Genomic DNA, 17,044 nt, shown 5'->3' with positions numbered 1-17,044 from the left:
CAGCGTGTCACACTTCACATGACTCATAATTTCTACTCAGAATTAGCTATGGAGGCTTGGACAAATACCTATTATCAGAGATGACAGGAAAACAGGAAATTAAGCGATCATCTTTGGAGACTAGATATGGAAAGTGATTAAGTAAAGTTTTGCTTCTGTTTTGTTTCTTTCTTGAAGCTCTAGTCTGAGTTTGGCCACCAAGAGGTGATATAGAGCAGATTGAAGGCCTTTTCAACCTGTGGTTAACACACTCACCACTGAAATCAACCCCCCTAAACGCTCACATTTTCCACTCTGCTGAAGACCCCCCCCCCGCAAGACATTACCGAGACAGCCCACTTGCTTTCAAGACCAAGACCTTTCGCTGCTGCATTTCAACCGGTGGGGAACACCTGATATTCAAACAGATTTGCCTTAGGTAGCCGCATAAAATGTCCGCTATGTGAAAGCACAAGCCCACTTTTTTAACACCCCGAATGAATAATGTGGGGCTGAAAGGCATTAGACCCCAGACAAGATCACACGTGCACTGCTGCTGCGAGTTGCACTTCACCTTGAAAAGAGAGAAGCTGTGGAGGGGGGAAAAGCTGCAGCGAGAGAAGAACAGAATGGCAGTTGGAGAGAGACAAAGACAAAGATGGCGGAAGACTAGCCGAAATAGCCCATAGCCCTTTTCAGGCCCGTGCTGTGCTTTGCTTTGCTTTGAACTCCAGCTGTTTTGCATCAACTTTTCCTTTGGTTAAATCCTTCCCAAAGAGGACTTTAGCCATAAAGCAGCAGGTATTTTTAGTTTCCTTCTCCCCCCCCCCTCTCCCCACCTCTTTCACCCACATTTGGCGGCTCAACATGCGGCTCAGCTCTTAGCAGGAGCTTTTTATCAATGGTACATCAGGCTATCAGGCAGCCCTTCAACAACACTGCGGAGGTCAGAACAGGTCGTCCACAAATTCCAGATAAACAATGTGTAGTTACACATCTAACAAGTGCCATGAAAATCAGATCCCACACCATGTATTTGATGTAACATGGGTGTGTATGTTGTGGCAATTCAAAGCCATAATAATGGTGGACATGTTAACTATATGAATTTGCCTTGAAGCATGGTGCTTCGCTGAAGTAATACTCATAAGATGATGAGAAAAACCAGCAGCTTTGTTTTTTATGGTAATTATCTCACTCCCAAGTGAAGTACTTAGGAGTCAGCTATGATGATCTTTCAGAGTCCCTACTTGTATGGAGATATTTGACCACATCTAATGTTTGAAGATTTTTTCAGAGTCCCTACTTGTTGGTGAATGGAGATATTTGACCACATCTAATGCTTGAAGATTCAGGCCTCATTCAGAGACTGTTGAGGAGACAACATGTTGTGTCTTCGGACTCTGGTGGTTATGATTATCTTATGAGTGATCGTGGTTTTCCAAGGCTTCAAGCACAGCCCTCCACCAAGATACGTCTGTTTCAGTTACTCTCACTTCCCTCTCAGTGCCACGATGACCGAGGTCACACTGTCATTTTTGTCTTAGGAGTCCTTACCTGTGGCACTGATATATGACCAGTTTACAGTGACCAGAGAGGCAAGGCATGTTTGGTAAGCACATGCTACCAATATTGCTGTCTTTACAATTTTAAACATACTCAAGGACAATTTTTAAGCAAACACACACACACCTACAGGCCTACACAAGAGTCTCTCTCTCTCTCCCTCTTTCTCTCTCTCTCTCTCTCTCTCTCTCTCTCTCTGTTTCTCTCTCTCTCTCTCTCACACACACTCTTTACATAGCGTCTTGGTTAGTATTCACACAGAGGCAGCCAGACCTCTATCTGTAATAGCAAGGGGGATTTTCTAGTCTGACTAATTTTACTAACTTTTCGGTGGCAGATAAAAAGGGCCTCTGTGGTGGAGTTTATTTGCAGTAGTCACTTTTGTCCCACTTTCGGTCGTGGGACTCGCAGTCAGTCACTGTGAGATCCTCCCACACGTCTGCACTTCTAGCCTGGCTCAGAAAACGTGGCTCCACCATACCTCTGAGAGGCGAGGGTCAGGTGGGTTTTGGTGCCTTGGGTTCCAAAAGTTCAGTGAAGTTCAGGTGTCATGCATTAACAGAACTATATGATAGACCATCTAAGTAAGGGATGCTTTTCCTTACCTAACTTCAAGAAAGATAGTTGATGGGGAAGAAGGAAGGAGGAAGAAATGTACTTGTAAGGAGTGCATGCTCTGGTAATACCCCAACAAATCCCCTGTTCAATCAATCTCTTGAAAGAACAAGTTTCGAGAGACTCAGTGGATTGATATGATATTAATTCACACATTACATCTTATTTTTTGCTTTAGTGTATTTGATTAGAGTGGATTGGAAGTCAATATAATGCGTAGTCCTATATTGAATTGAAACCCAAACTTTGGCATTATACAAGTGTGAGTGTGTGCGTGAGTATGTGTGTGAGTATGTGTGTGAGAATGTGTGTGAGACAGAGGCCCACAATCTGCGGAACCAGCTCAGTAAGACATGCGGATGTAACTCAAAGTTCCCCATGCGACCTAGTGAACTAAAGTAGTAATTTGCGTCACATGAGCTCTTCTTTATTCAAGAATTACTAGCCGGATGAGGGGGGAAAACTCCCGAGACATTGTTTGTGGAGAGGCATGACGGGTGGTGGTGACAATGGTGTGTGTTCAGAGCACAGTAGCCTCAAGCAGGACACTGAGTGACCCTTAGCAAGCTAGCGAGCGGTGCTTTCCACCTGGCTAATGTGGGCCACTTCCTTCTGTGTGATTCAGCAGAAAAACGTCCACACCTGTCGCAACGCCAGCACTTCCTTATCAAGAAAACAGAATTTGTTTCCTGTAACACATCCTCACTCACTCGGCTGTTTCCCTTAGAAGACCTTTTTGTGGTCCTATAATCAATTGGGGGAAAAATATGTATATACGTATTATAATTTCACATTATGGGTGCTAGATGGGTGATCTATTATACTGTCGTCAGCCTGGGGTGTGTTGTATGCTATATAGTTTGATATTTACGTGAAGTTAGATAATATAAGAAAGATAAGATATAAGATAGGGTACAGAGTACAGTGAAATTCTTGGTAGTTACAATTACCAGCATTAAAAACGGTTACTAACACGTTGTTTATGTCAATCAACACAGTGTTCCTGTGAAACAGGTTGTGTCGTAATTTTTCCATTAGGCAATGTCCATTGAGATTACCAATGAATGAAACATGAGTTAATTTCTCCCAGCCCCTAAATTCTTGACATATTCTTAAGAAAATGGAGTGGTTGCTAAATTTGGACCTCCAACCCAACAAAGTATTTCCTTCCACCACAGCCCCCCTTTGTTGTGTCACAAAACGAGAAGACACCACATCCTAGGCGGCAGGAAACTCCCTGCGACCTCTTTGGTAGGGTGGGCTAAAACACAGTGATTATGAATAGATTCCTTGCGTCTGATTTGTTGAGTGGCCCTCCACCATCACACTCCCCCATTGACTTGACACTGAAGACTGCATGTGGAGGGAAATTCCTCCCAGACACCAGAGACCACTGACTAACAAGACTGGTGGAGGTTCTTAGGCGCTCATTCATGAAAAAGTCCATCCTGTCTCTTGTTGTCTCTCACTGTTTCATGCTGAATGACTGTTAAACTGTGGGTAACATAAAAATACTGGAAATGTATTATAATGTCATTTAAACAACAAAACAACTTCAAAGAGCTTTATTCTTACTCATGAAAAGCTAGAGTAGTGCAGTAGTTATTGGTAACATAAAGATATAAACCAAATCTAGCTATGTTACAATGTTGTGATTTCCATAAAGGGTATAAAGGATGTTCATAAAGGTTTTAGACATTTTTGAGTGTATATTTTTCCAAACTAGTGGTGTGGTTTCCTATGAATTGTGCGACAGGTATGAATTATGCAATTGTCTTCAAAAACACCCTGACGTATGCTCAGGGCACAAGGCAGTGTCTGTGAAACACTAGTTATCTACTAGTCTAAATAAGTGGCTTTCCGCTGAAGCTATTAACTTCTTGTTGGAAATATGTATCTATCTAATTCTGTAGGTTCAAAATCTACATCTTGTAGTTTTAACCTTTTGTCACAAAAAATGTCAGTGAAACGCTACAGTTTAAAGAAAAAACACATCCGCCATCAAATGACCCTCCCAACACCACACGTGCCAGTCAGATCATCTCTAATTCCTGCATAAAAGCAGTTTAGCCATGGCCCGTGCGTCACAGTATGTTTTCATATGTCTCCCTACACAGCTGCTGGCCGTGGTCTCAGAGTTTAGTCAGCAAGGTCTCTCCATCCTGGTACTGGGCAGGAAGCACATGTTGTATTCCACCCGGAGCTGGAACCGTCACCACATGAAGCAGATCCAGCAGAAGGCACACTGCTTTTTCACAGAGAACATGTGAGTTGCCCGAGCCAGCTTCCGCTCGTTTGTGTTCCATCACGTTCTCACTTCCTGGGCGTGAACATTTACTGGAGTTGAGGGTGAAAATCATTCACTAGAAAGAGTGTGGGTGTTTTTTTTTTTTTTTGAGAAAAATTGTCCATTGTTCTAATCTTTTGTTTACAGATCTGAGGATGACCCGTTCCTCCTCTACGCCACACTGCACTCTGGGAACCACTGTAACTTTGTGAGCCGTGACCTCATGCGGGACCACAAGGCCTGCCTGCCCGACGGGCGGACCAAGCGCCTTTTCTTCAAGTGGCAGCGTGGACACCAACTGGTCCTCAGCAGCTTTATTCCTGGGAAGATGGTCCGCTTTCAGGTGAGAGGTCGCGCCTTTATATTTCAAAATCAAAGCAGTCATCATGGAACCATTACCCATACATTTGGGTATGATTTTAACACAGACCTGAAGGTTTGTAACTGTGGGTTATTTTAGCAGTTAATCCTTACTTGTGTGAGGAACTGAAATATCAGTCACAATCACATGTAAACACATTTAACCAGCCGCATGATACATGGCATATGATGTTTTAATAACATCATAATGAAATTTGATGGGTACAGATACTAATCAGGAATATCAACTGATAATGATGAACTGATTTTTTCTTCTTTTTTTTTTCAGAGGATACAAAGTTATGACACCATTATTCAGACCAACACAAAGTCCTGGCATATTCCCTACGATGCAGTGGGAGTAGAGAGATGTACATATGAAGTCCCAGAGAAGTGGCTATGCCTTACCACATCAAACTGACAAATGCACTTCTGTAATCGGCTTTGTGTTGTTTTTGTTTTTTCATTGAATGTATGACTACAATAAATTCTGGATATTTTTCTGCCAGCCATCTTTGCTTTGACTATGCTTTAAAATGGTTATTCTGATAGGCTGTTGGGCTGTTTTGCTGATATCTTGTATGAAAGTAGTGTTGCAAGAGCAAAGACAAACTTCAAAAACTGGGGCATGATGCAGTAGATCGGAGATCTTTGGTTTAATATAACATATCAAATTCTGCAACAATGACATTTGATCTTCAGTACACACTGCACTTTTAGAGTGTTAATGTTCAACCAGAAAACGACCACCTTCTTAGGCAACTGACTTAATCACCAACAACAAAAACATATACATATATAACCTTATATAAGATATATGTCTACGACCAAAAAGACAGTCTTCACCTATGGTGATCACCATGTGACCCGGATTTCGACTCTGCAACTTAATACTACTTCCGGGAAGCATTTAGTTTCGGTTGTGCAGTGTTTACAAATTGCGGTCTTTTCACTTCTACGGGTTCTTCAGAGTATTCAACAAAATGTCCCGTGGGTCAAGTGCAGGATTCGACCGTCACATTACCATATTCTCACCGGAGGGCAGATTATATCAAGTCGGTGAGTGATGAATTTTATTTCATTGTGGAACCTGGGCTGGCTAGTTAGCTAGCTAGCCAACGTTAAGTGCTCTGTCATTGTGCCACAACTGACTTTTCTTTATCTACTAAACGTGTTCTTTCTCATGGCAGCATGTGTTGTTTTTAGGTGTTTGTAGATTTTCTTTGCTTGTCATTTGTTTCTCCACTCACATGCCATTATTACCATTGATGACGACTCTGGCTAACAACTTTAGCTACACTTGTTAGCTAGCTTTAGCCAACATAGCCATTTGTTAGACAGTAAGTGTGGATGTAAGTGAATGTAACCACTGTTCATACTTCTACAGAATATGCATTTAAAGCCATCAATCAAGGTGGCCTTACATCAGTTGCTGTTCGGGGTAAAGACTGTGCTGTTGTCATCACGCAGAGAAAAGTCCCGGTAAGTTATAGATCTAGCCTTTCCTGGCCTGTTACCAAAACAAGCCCACCTAAAACATTACTGTCTACTATGCCGACTTAACTGGGAGATGCACTCAACCTGCCACTGCCACTGTTCATTGGGAATGGTTAAAATAGATGTTTTATAGACTTCATGTTGTTAAGCGTTTTTACATACCTCTCTCTCAGGACAAGCTCCTTGATTCCTCTACCGTCACCCACCTGTTCAGAATAACAGAAAGCATCGGCTGCGTCATGTCAGGAATGACAGGTTAGCACAAGAGTGGACCACGACAGCGCCACTTAACATTTATTCAGAACATAACAGACAACACAACATTCCCTCATCTTTATCACTTGTCTCCTGCAGCCGACAGCAGATCCCAGGTGCAGAGGGCCCGTTACGAGGCAGCTAACTGGCAGTACAAGTATGGCTACGAGATCCCCGTGGACATGCTGTGCAAGCGGATCGCAGACATCTCTCAGGTGTACACGCAGAACGCTGAGATGAGGCCGCTGGGCTGCTGTAAGTAGCAGTCAGTCAAAGCCTTGTGACAAAGCATGAACTTCACGAACATGACTGATAGTGCCTGTGGATGAGGCTAGTGCAAATGTCACGTATGATGACATCAACCTTTAAGTGTATTAGCAGAAAAAACTATTACTCATGTTTGCTTATCTGCCAAACATTCTCTTGTACAGGATGTCTACTAGCAAGTGAATAATTTTGACTGTATTTGTGCTCAGTGCTTTGAACAGTAGCCCTGAAACAGCTTCTGAATGCCAGTTTGCACATCGTATTATCACTAACTCATTTGACAGTCATGCAACCAGGCATTTGGTTTTACACCTTCACAACAAACTACATTGCCCGTGAAATAACACTGCGTTCAGGCATCACATGTACGAGTCAATGGAAGCAGCAATGGACCTATGGTCATCACTTGTCAGTTGCTCCAACAGGTTGTGTGTGCAAGGTTGTCAGGTAGCGACACTGTGGTTTGTCTTCTCCAGGTATGATCGTCATCGGTATGGATGAGGAGTTGGGGCCTCAACTGTATAAGTGCGACCCTGCAGGGTACTACTGTGGCTTTAAGGCCACCTCAGCCGGGGTCAAGCAGACGGAAGCCACCAGCTTCCTGGAGAAGAAAGTCAAGAAGAAACTGGACTGGACTTTCAAGGAAACAGTTGAGGTGTGTGTGTGTGTGTGTGTGTGTGTGTTCAAAGTACAACAAAGTGTGAATGTGTACTTCGTTGGACTGGGACCCAGAGGGGTGTTATCATGTAAGGAATCTCAAACACTTACATAGTGCTCCATTCTGCCATTAACTACAATACAATATGGGAGTCAGGGTAATTTCACCGACATCCTGGAAAGTGAATTTCCTGTCAAGTATTGCATAATTGTAATGTGTGTTAGATTTTGCGTAATAGTGGCGTTCTGTATGTCTCTCCCTGTGGTCATACTCACACCTAAACCTCAGGAGGCCGAATCAGTGTTGTTCGACATTTACGTTTGAGGTTATTTGCTGTATTACCAGTAAAGATTTTATGGCCACGGCCAGTTGTGTCATTCTAGGAAATGGATACTAGGTCAGAACCAAATTGACCACATAATACAATACGACCAACAATGTATCTTTGTACAATTAGGCTTTGTTAATAAAGTCTAGTAATAAGTATTTTTTATTTGATGGTGGACAGGTTGTGGGTATCTTGTTAGCTGATTCCTTTATGTACATACTTGTTTTTTTATGTAGGTGTTTTAGTTTGGCAAGTATTTGAACGTTGATATGAAATTATTTCAAGGCGGTTTAGTTCCCCTATTCCCACACATGTGTTTGTGTCTGTCCTGTATTCAATGTTCAAGTACAGATACAGATCAATTTAAATAAAGATAAAGAACAGTGCTTGAATGCTCAGGAACACATAGTTGCTGAGTCGGTCTGTTGTAGTGTTGTCAGGGTAAAAATGGTTCAGTGCACAAATGCAAAAAGCACGTGCAAGACTACAGTTCTTGGAATCGTAATTTAACAAGAACAAGAAATTCGTCAACTTAGTTTCTTTACGTTATGACTTGAAATGAAAATAATGTTCCAGATTCGGAATGAGCGTCTGGTTTTGCGTTAACTTGGGATTTGCTTGCCAGCTCATTGTACATGATGTGTCCTCCCCTGTGGTGGTTCTCTCTGTATGACTACTTTACGTTTGTCCTCCTGCAGACTGCAATAACGTGTCTGTCCACGGTGCTGTCAATCGACTTTAAGCCCTCAGAGGTCGAGATCGGCGTCATTACGAAGGATGAGCCCAAATTCAGGTTGGTGGCCGTGGGAACTGTGTCACGTTGTACGAGCACGCTAAGGCGCTCTCTGTCTCTCTCAAAGAAAACAGGAAGTCGCTGTGCACAGAGCGAGAGCTTGGGTGACAGGAGAAGCTCAGGTGTAGGCTAGTGAATGCACCGCAAGAGAGAAGAAAGGGGAAATGATATCAGGTTTTACTGTGCAAATCAGGTTTCTCCCTGTTGCAAGTGTTAAAGCGTTGTAAGTGCTGCTTTAGAGTGCTGCTTTAGAGTGCCTCTCAGTGCTTGGTTAAATGCAGATTCAGCTTCCTTAATGAACTTGTAGTGTAGCTATCTAACAGTGGAGTCCACACAAATTGCAGCCAAAATGTTTGTTGTATTTAGTTTTCGTGTGTATGTGTGTGTGTGTGTGTGTGTGTGTGTGTGTGTGTGTGTGTGTGTGTGTTCTCCTGATTAGGATTCTTACTGAGGCGGAGATTGACACCCATCTTGTATCCCTGTCTGAGAGGGATTGAAGAGGAAAGGTTGTCCCCCAGGAGTGGTGTCGCACTAAGCTCAGCCCTGAGCAGGGAAGTGCTGTAACCACCCCCTGCCCTGCCCTGCCCTGACCCAACCCAGGAAGCACTACAACACATGCTCATCTGGCTGGTTTAGCATGGATCAGTCACCCCCCCCCCCTTCCCCCTTTTTTGCTGTTTATTTAGCTTTTTCAATTTCTGGTTCAATAAATACTGTTTTGGAGAAAAATAAACTCCTTTGGTACTTGAGTGAAGTTTGTATTTTTCACAGCAACTTTTTCAACTGATTGATGAGCGCAATTACCTTCTCAATTTGTGTTCAAAAACTGGATATGCAATATCATTGAGCCTGCTGGAAAATCAATAGGGAGATCTGACTTTTACTCAGTACATAAAAAACTGGGCTATACTTCTAGCAATACACCTTCTGTGTGTCTAAAGCAGCAAAGCCATGCAGTGCTACCTCTGCCAGAGCTAACTCAAGGTAAACAGTAAAGGCCAAAATATACTTCTACGACTGTTACTTCATAGTCACGCAGTTGCCTCGACGGATTCATTTTTCATTCATGGTTCTCCGTCGGTTGTGGGTGTTTTTTTTTTTAAAGATGGCAGCGGACCAAACTCTGTAGATGGTCGTATTTGAACATAAAAGTTGTTTGTTTGACTCTTTTTTTGCTTCAAATTTTTTAAAGTTACCGAGAAATAGACACTGCAATGTAAAAACGAGGTGCGAGGTGTCTGAGCCAGCTATCTAACGTCTGCATGTATTGATGGGTTGACGGAAACGGATAGCTACAAAAATTGGGAGGTGCACGTCAGGCCATGGAGAGGTGCTCGGAGAGGGTTTGCCACCTCGGAGAGTGCTCTCCGTGTCCCTGTAAATAGACGAACATAAATGACGCTTGAGAGAGAGAGAGAGAGAGAGAGAGCTTCACATGCAAATGACAGACAGCCCCACTCCTGGACTGACTCCAGCTGCATGGCTCTCATTTGCATAGGGAGGCTTTATCTTTTTTGGCCCGTTCTCTAAAGGAGGCAGACTTGGATTTTCCGACAGATCGGGCCCGTCATTTCGGATCTTGTGAATCATTCCGAGCTCTTTATGCCCCCCCATAGGGCTTGTGAGACGGGCCCAGGTCCCTCAACCTGTCCCTGGCCGCCACTCCTGATCTTCTCTGGGGAGGGGGGGCAGCGAGCTAACAGGTTATGACTAGATAATTTGCATCACAGCCTCTCATAGGGACTGTGGGTTCCAAACCACTTAAAAGTAGAAATGGTAGGATAGCCCTGGTGTCTCATCCGACCGGGGAGACGAGTGCCGTCGGAGGTAGAGCCCCCTGGAGACTTTCAAGTCTCTATTCAAATGAGCGAAACCGCACACACTCACCTAAGTGCTTCACTTACTGGAAGAGGAATTCATGAATAAAAGATTAGTAGATTTGTGATGAATAAGCTCAACCAGCATGTGACGTGAAATATGTACGGACACTTTCAGATGTTTTTAAGCATAGGTGGGGATGTGTAGGTGTTGAGTGTGGTTGTGCTCAAAGGAGTTTTTTTTTGCTGGCGCTACTTTGAGTGTATGCATTCAGTTTTAACGACCTGGTTATTTTGGAATAGTCTATTTTATGCTGGGTGTTATGTGCCTGTGTTTGTTTCTTGCGGCAGGCGTCCAGTTTCCTGACTGTCCAGATTGACATCATGTGCTGTGTTGACAGGCTAAACTAGGAAGACATCTCACATCTCAGAATGTGATGTTGACCAACTTCCCCCTGACATTCAGCCTTTCCAAGGGAGCACCCAGCTAGATGACAATGTCACACAATGTTAACTCATGAGGATTTTTAGCATGATGTAGCCATCATAAAAATGAAAGTGTTTTTCAACCATATTTGGGTAAAATTGTGCGGCAAAAGATATTTGTCAAAAGCGGTTTGATTTCTTTGTGTTTGTGTTATTGTGTAACGTGGATGAGTAATTAATCAACACTGCGATGGGTTCATTTCATAATCGACTGATCTGGAAGCGCGTATGATGTACTGTGTGACTGGAAGGTCTGACTAGGAGGGGGATTTTTTCGTTTCTGCCAGCACTGATCCCACCCAGTCCCCTAACAGGAAATACCAGTGTACTCAGCTGACGGTTGTCAGAATCCAGTCTGTGACAGACATTTCCCCATGGTGACAAAGCGCCAAGACTTAACCAAGCCGCCACCCCCACTTCTGCCCTCTTCAGCCTACAACAGTGTAAATTTAGACATAACATGGCGCCAGACAGTTTGTTGCTTTTTTTTTTTTAATTTACGGGAGTGTGGTAGGTACTCTTCACAGAACATCTTACATTTTTTTTCCAAAGGAACTTTATACACATATACATCCATATTTATAAAAAATAAATCTGTTTCTTTACACAATTTACAACATTATACACCGTACTCGGAAGTTTGTGGATGAAAACTGTCCTCATTGCTGTGTGACGTGAGAAAAAGAATCATGTCACGTCCCTCACTCTGTCGCGGTGAACTTCACTGGCTTCTCTGTCCCAACACTTTCAGGTAGCCTTCAGTTCATGGGGGCCTGCTGGTCGCTCTTCTGCTTCTGGGCATTTCCTGGGACTTCAAACCACCTCATCAACCTAGCGCTGTCGCTAGTCCAGTCCCATGATGCTCCACGGCCTTTGCAGTAGACCAGCCCCATCTCTCTCTCCCTCTCTGTCGCCCATTTATAGTCTTTCTAGCTCACTCGAATATACTGTGTTATTAAGGCCACGTACATATGACGGAGTTGATTTTCTATCCCATCAGCTGAATATCATCATATATCTGCAAAGACAAAAAAGAGACACACAAGATTAGATTAGACATGGCAAAGATTAAGCACTAAGGCTACAGGCTAAGCACTAACTGCTGTTTGAGAGGTCCCGGAGTACACACCTCTTCATCTGATTGGTCCTCGTCGTCCTCCTCGCTGTCCTCTGATTCACTGTCGGGCAGCTCGCGCAGGTGCAGGGCGGTCAGCTCGTACAGCTCCTTCTGGATGGCCGTGTTGGGGCGGCCGTAGGTCAGGTGGTACGGTGTGTGGCCTCCGTACGTTAGGCTGTTGACGTCGGCCCCTCTGCTGATCAGAAGGTGCACCAGGCCCTGGTTCTGGAGGTCTACTGCCAGGTGAAGGGGAGACCGGCCATTGCACTGCTCCTGCGAGAGAAAAGAAGACGGGATCCATCAGAGACGAAAGCTTTTCACCAAACTCTACACAGTAGAACATAACTATTAATTCTAGGATTTAATGTAAAGTCAGTCCAGATTCCTTGACTAGATGGTAGGAGATGATCATCTTCTTATTTTTGCTATTGAGCAGCTTATCAAAGAGTAAACCCAGGGTGTTTTGTGTAATCAATAAATCCTGATAATTACCTGTGCATTGATATCAGCTCCCAGCTCAACCAGTCTCTCAACCAGCGCAAGGTATCCATGAATGGAAACCAAGTGTAAACAGTTTTGACCTGAAAAAAAAGCACACACACAAAAATACATCAGATCTGAGAACTGTGTAGGCAGCAGCAGCAGCAGTAGGGGACTCCAGACTCCAGAGATGAATCTAACCCGAGAGGGGTGGGGGAGGGGGGTGTTCCTTACCACTGTAGTTGAGCGTGGTGAGCATTGCGGTGAGGTGAGAGCTGGAACAGGCCTGGGTGAGCACGCTGAAGCAGGTGACAGAGCCCTTCTTGCAGGCTATGTGCAGGGCCGTGTTACCGCTGTTGTCCACCAGCTGGGGGTCACAGCCAGCACGCATCAATTGGGCTACCACTGCCGGCTGCTCTATGATTACTGCCAAGTGCAGGGGAGTCTGGGGGGAGAGGGAGGGTTGAATGTTAACATCACAGTGGAACCTTTGTGCTTTTGTTGTGTTTGTTTTCTATTTCCCCTCTTTTGTTTCAAACTTTTACTTTTGTTTTCGAATGTTCATTTGTCAATTTATTTATGCCTTTTCATATGTTTTCACAGGATATTATGCGTCAAAACGTACCTGTCTTTGATAGTTCTGTGTGTTGAGGAAGGAGTGATTGACTGACAGGTCAATCATTTTCATGGCATGATCTTTGGCTTCATGAATGATTGCCAGATGCAGGAGGCTACAAAAAGAAAGGGACAAACACATTAACATCAAAGCTTCCAAAACCAGTCAGGTGTTAAACGTGTGAAATGTGTGGACAACTACAAATAGCAGGGGAAGTTCTGTTATTTCCAGGAGTAGTGGTTTGACACATTGGCGTGTTAACGACTAGTCGTATTCCTGGCACGCCGCCCGGGACTTTCCAAGCTTGGGCAGAGTAGCAGCGCCGCCCACATTGACGCCACGCCAAAGTACAGTCCGTCCCAATGTAGACTTTTTGTTTACGTAAAATCCATTATTGTAATCACTGCGGTCTAGGCTACGTGTGCAGCTGATCTTTACACTTTTGCACAAGCACCAAGAATTCGGCTTCTTCGATTTTAAAGTTATTTTAAGCACTAAGCATTGCATGCGGAAATGAATAATGTTTTCTGCTAACGACCGCAAAAACTGCGGTAGACTACCTTTTAATTAAAGCTTTGCGCTGCAGTTTTTTTGGTAGTTATCTATTTTAATCGAAAACAACTAAAACAAAATAAATCTATCCCACACATACACGATCACGTTCGGGCAGCTTTAGTAAAATAACTTTCAACACTTACGTGTCTCCGTCCTCGGTCACTTCTTTCCTCCATGGTTCACAGCAGTTTTCGGGTATCCGGGGAGCTGGTACGCAATCCAAACGCACTCGCTCCAGTTCAGCAACTACATCCTCTCTAAGCGAATCCACACCGCTATCAACACGGTCGTCGATGTTCTGAAGCCCTTTCCCCAGCTTGGAATCTCGACTCTCGGCGTTATGATCCATTTGGTTGTGTCTGTATGTCTGGTAGAAATCCATTGTGTGCTTAACCCTGGACGGATGCCTTGTCACTGTGCTCTTGACTTCTCTTCTACAGGAGCGTTTAAACAGTCAGTGGAGGGCGGAGCTTGAAGTGGCTTGGGAGGGGGATTTCCACTGCTCTGACTGATGCCGCTGCAGCAGAAGGGAATTTATTTAGGACATTATCGGGGAATTTCTCCCTCCAAACGAGTGAAGTGAATTAAAAGTGAAAACCCGCATTTGGAAAATTGAAAAGTATTGTGCCATACAAGGTTTTGCACCGTATGTGTAAAAAGCTGATTCTGATTCTGAAAATGTATAGCCTATTCCACATACTTACCAACTAACTTAGGTTACCCAGCGAAAAGCAAATTATGCAGGCTTCCTGCACTGCAAGTCAATACAGTCTTGTGGCAGCTTCTTGTGCTTCACCGACTTTTCCTTGAATTAATTGTAGGCTGGCACAGTGTGTCGTCTTGCTTAAAGCATGCCCACAGTAAACCCACAGTTAACCCACAGTTGCAATGCATTTACAAGTACTCCTTCCTTTACTTATTGCTGCTACATACTGGATATAAAGTAATATTGTTGCATTACTTCCATTATTTATGGCTTTTTATGATGCAGTTAGGGGACAAGCACATGGCCAAGAGGCTTTAATCTGCTAATAAACCACAGGTGTAAAAGCAGGTCTAACTGAAGTATTAACAATTTAGAGCAAAGCCAGTTTACTGCTAGTTTCTGCTGTGTCATAGACTGTACAAAAATCAATCAATGCATTCCTTTGTCTTGCAAGGAGTTGACTTCATGTGACTGAATTCATTTTTATCATACAAATGACCAGCACACAGATTGGTGCACTTGTGCCAAAAACTGGTAATATGCTAATCCAGATGAGTCAAATGCTGATCCTTGAGTCTCCAGCATCTCCTGCTGTATGCTGTAATACAGGTTTGTCCTCCTGACTGTCAGTCAGTCGACTCATCATCCCCTAGCCTGACATTTACACGTGAGAAACCCTCCTGGGCTTTCTGTTCCGTGGACTCTTTCTGTTTGCGCCCAGTTCTTCCTCAGAAAGGCACAGCTTAGCAACAGTAACCAGGTGCTCAATACACAAGCTGCTGAGTTGTGTTGTAATAATGAAAAGTAAATATGCCCATCTGTGGGTGTGGTAGGAAAGGTCTTTGAATAGGCCAGAATCTCCTAGCCTCTCTCAAAGGCCTGTGATATATGTAAGGGGCAATTCCAGTGCCTGAGAGGGATATCCCTGAAGAACTACGTCTGGGTTTCCTCCTCCAGAGATGTAGAGACAAAATGACAGGTTGTAATAAAAATCCACCTGGTGCTTTCTGAAACCACTCATTTTAATGCACCAGACATCTTTTAATCAAAAAACATAGAATAATTAAAACGGCAAAGCAAGTGTATGTCTCAGTAGTATCTCCTCCCTAAGCTGTATGTTAAAGTTGAACACAGTCTAGTGTAACCTAAGTTCATACAGTGAGCATGTGAAGAATGTGGTGGTGAATGAGGATGTACACGCGACGTCTGCTTGAATGGGAAACAACACTAGTGGCATGTAACATGGCGGTGTGCCAGGCTGCAGTTTTTTTTTTTTTTTTTTTTGGTGGCATGAACACAGGAAGTAATAGGAACATCTTGAGGTACGCCCAGCCTGGCACATAGAGTACTCTGTCAGGGAAAACACAACATGTACACACAACTGTGGCTTGGCCTTACGGCACATGAGGAGGATGTTGATGGGGGGGACTGGGAATGGGAGTTTCACAACTGTGTGTGTGTGTGTGTGTGTGTTTGTGAGAAAGAGAGAGAGATACAGAGACTAATATGTATACTGATGACCTTTTCCAGACACTACAATTCAGACACTGGCCCTTCGTTCACAGCACTCCTGTTGAAGCAGTCTCGTAAACACTCCAGCGTCTATTACAAAAACACAGATTTGTCACAATGTTAATGTTGCTTTATGATTCTTAGACAAAGAAACTCTGAGTGATCCAGACCAGATGCTCAGACATCACTAGACGCCTACAAACATTCCATGTTTCACTCAGAGAAGACCCCCGATGTAGAAATTCACCGCCCTGACTCACATGTCCAGATTTGAGGATGACTATGGGAATTTTAAGACGCACTAACACGAAAGCCCCTCCAACCCCCCCACCCTCCACCCAAAACACAAACACACTCCACACATTGATGTCAGGGAGGGGAATAGTGAAGGGAGTTGAGTTACTGGGATATCCCTATAACTCCAGCAATCCCCTATGTGTCTATACCGCACATAGGGCACTTCTGGTACTACCAATGTTAGACTGGAGAATTCCCTCAGTTATTATCCCATATCCCATTTTCAGGCAGCTCCAGAAATAATAGGGAAGGTTATCGTGACGTAAGATAATGAAGTGGAGTTATTTATTTTTCCTGAGATGTGGTCTGTACAAGGCTGGACATGTCTGCCCACTGCACTCGCTGGGTGTTTTTTTTTTAGTCTCCACACATAAACAGACTACTTGTGACTCATGTTGACTCAGAGACTCAAAGACAAGCTGGCACCAAACACACTCTTGTCCCCGCACCTTTATATATAACTACCACCAAGTTATTTAAAACAGACCCTGGTTTTTAAAAACAGTGCCGATTTAGCATGGAGAGATTGACCATTTCTGTTATGTTTGGGCCTGATTGTTAGTTTCTAATTTTCTTTTTTTATCTTTTTCTTCCTAGAAAACAAAACCTTGTGCTCTTAGACACGACCTTTAGTCTGAAGTAGCCCTGTCATTAGGTGACTATCTCAAAGGCCACACACAAAGGTGTGTTCTGGGGAGTTAACCGAGCGTGAATCATCACCATGGTACACTGGCACTTCAGTCCTGCCGGATTTTCCCAAGGATGCCAGTTTCTGGCCCCTTGAGTGGCTGTGCGACGTTCCTCAACTCTGTACAAGGTGGGGGCGTGTTGGGGGAATCCTGCGTATGAATCA

General features: G+C 43.8%; 3 protein-coding genes across 3 annotated transcripts in view; 2 read left to right on the top strand and 1 right to left on the bottom strand.

Annotated features, from left to right (window-relative positions):
• prorp (protein only RNase P catalytic subunit) overlaps positions 1–5,290 on the top strand; it is a 12,979-nt gene extending 7,689 nt beyond the window's left edge. Inside the window, exons 5-7 of the mRNA XM_080849546.1 lie at positions 4,278–4,426; positions 4,595–4,790; positions 5,097–5,290. Coding sequence (XP_080705672.1) covers positions 4,278–4,426; positions 4,595–4,790; positions 5,097–5,228 — 477 coding nt within the window. The 3' untranslated portion in view covers positions 5,229–5,290. The remainder of the gene's footprint in view (positions 1–4,277; positions 4,427–4,594; positions 4,791–5,096) is intronic.
• Positions 5,291–5,714: 424 nt separating this feature from the next.
• On the top strand, positions 5,715–9,323 carry psma6a (proteasome 20S subunit alpha 6a). The gene is made up of 7 exons (XM_080849659.1): positions 5,715–5,866; positions 6,195–6,289; positions 6,478–6,559; positions 6,659–6,814; positions 7,303–7,481; positions 8,511–8,605; positions 9,045–9,323. Exons 1-7 carry the CDS (start codon positions 5,791–5,793, stop codon positions 9,100–9,102), a joined length of 741 nt encoding a protein of 246 aa, XP_080705785.1. The 5' UTR covers positions 5,715–5,790; the 3' UTR covers positions 9,103–9,323.
• A 2,091-nt stretch (positions 9,324–11,414) lies between these two features.
• Positions 11,415–14,078, bottom strand: nfkbiab (nuclear factor of kappa light polypeptide gene enhancer in B-cells inhibitor, alpha b). The gene is made up of 6 exons (XM_080849852.1): positions 13,820–14,078; positions 13,131–13,236; positions 12,740–12,950; positions 12,518–12,606; positions 12,038–12,298; positions 11,415–11,926 (listed from the first exon to the last, which is right to left on the bottom strand). Exons 1-6 carry the CDS (start codon positions 14,056–14,058, stop codon positions 11,897–11,899), a joined length of 936 nt encoding a protein of 311 aa, XP_080705978.1. The 5' UTR covers positions 14,059–14,078; the 3' UTR covers positions 11,415–11,896.
• Between the last annotated feature and the right edge of the window lie 2,966 nt (positions 14,079–17,044).

The sequence above is a fragment of the Sprattus sprattus genome, assembly GCF_963457725.1.
Source record: "Sprattus sprattus genome assembly, chromosome: 13".
NCBI classification, from domain to species: domain Eukaryota; kingdom Metazoa; phylum Chordata; class Actinopteri; order Clupeiformes; family Clupeidae; genus Sprattus; species Sprattus sprattus.
Note: the sequence above shows the minus strand (reverse complement) of the source record. Positions and strands in the feature narration are given on the sequence as shown.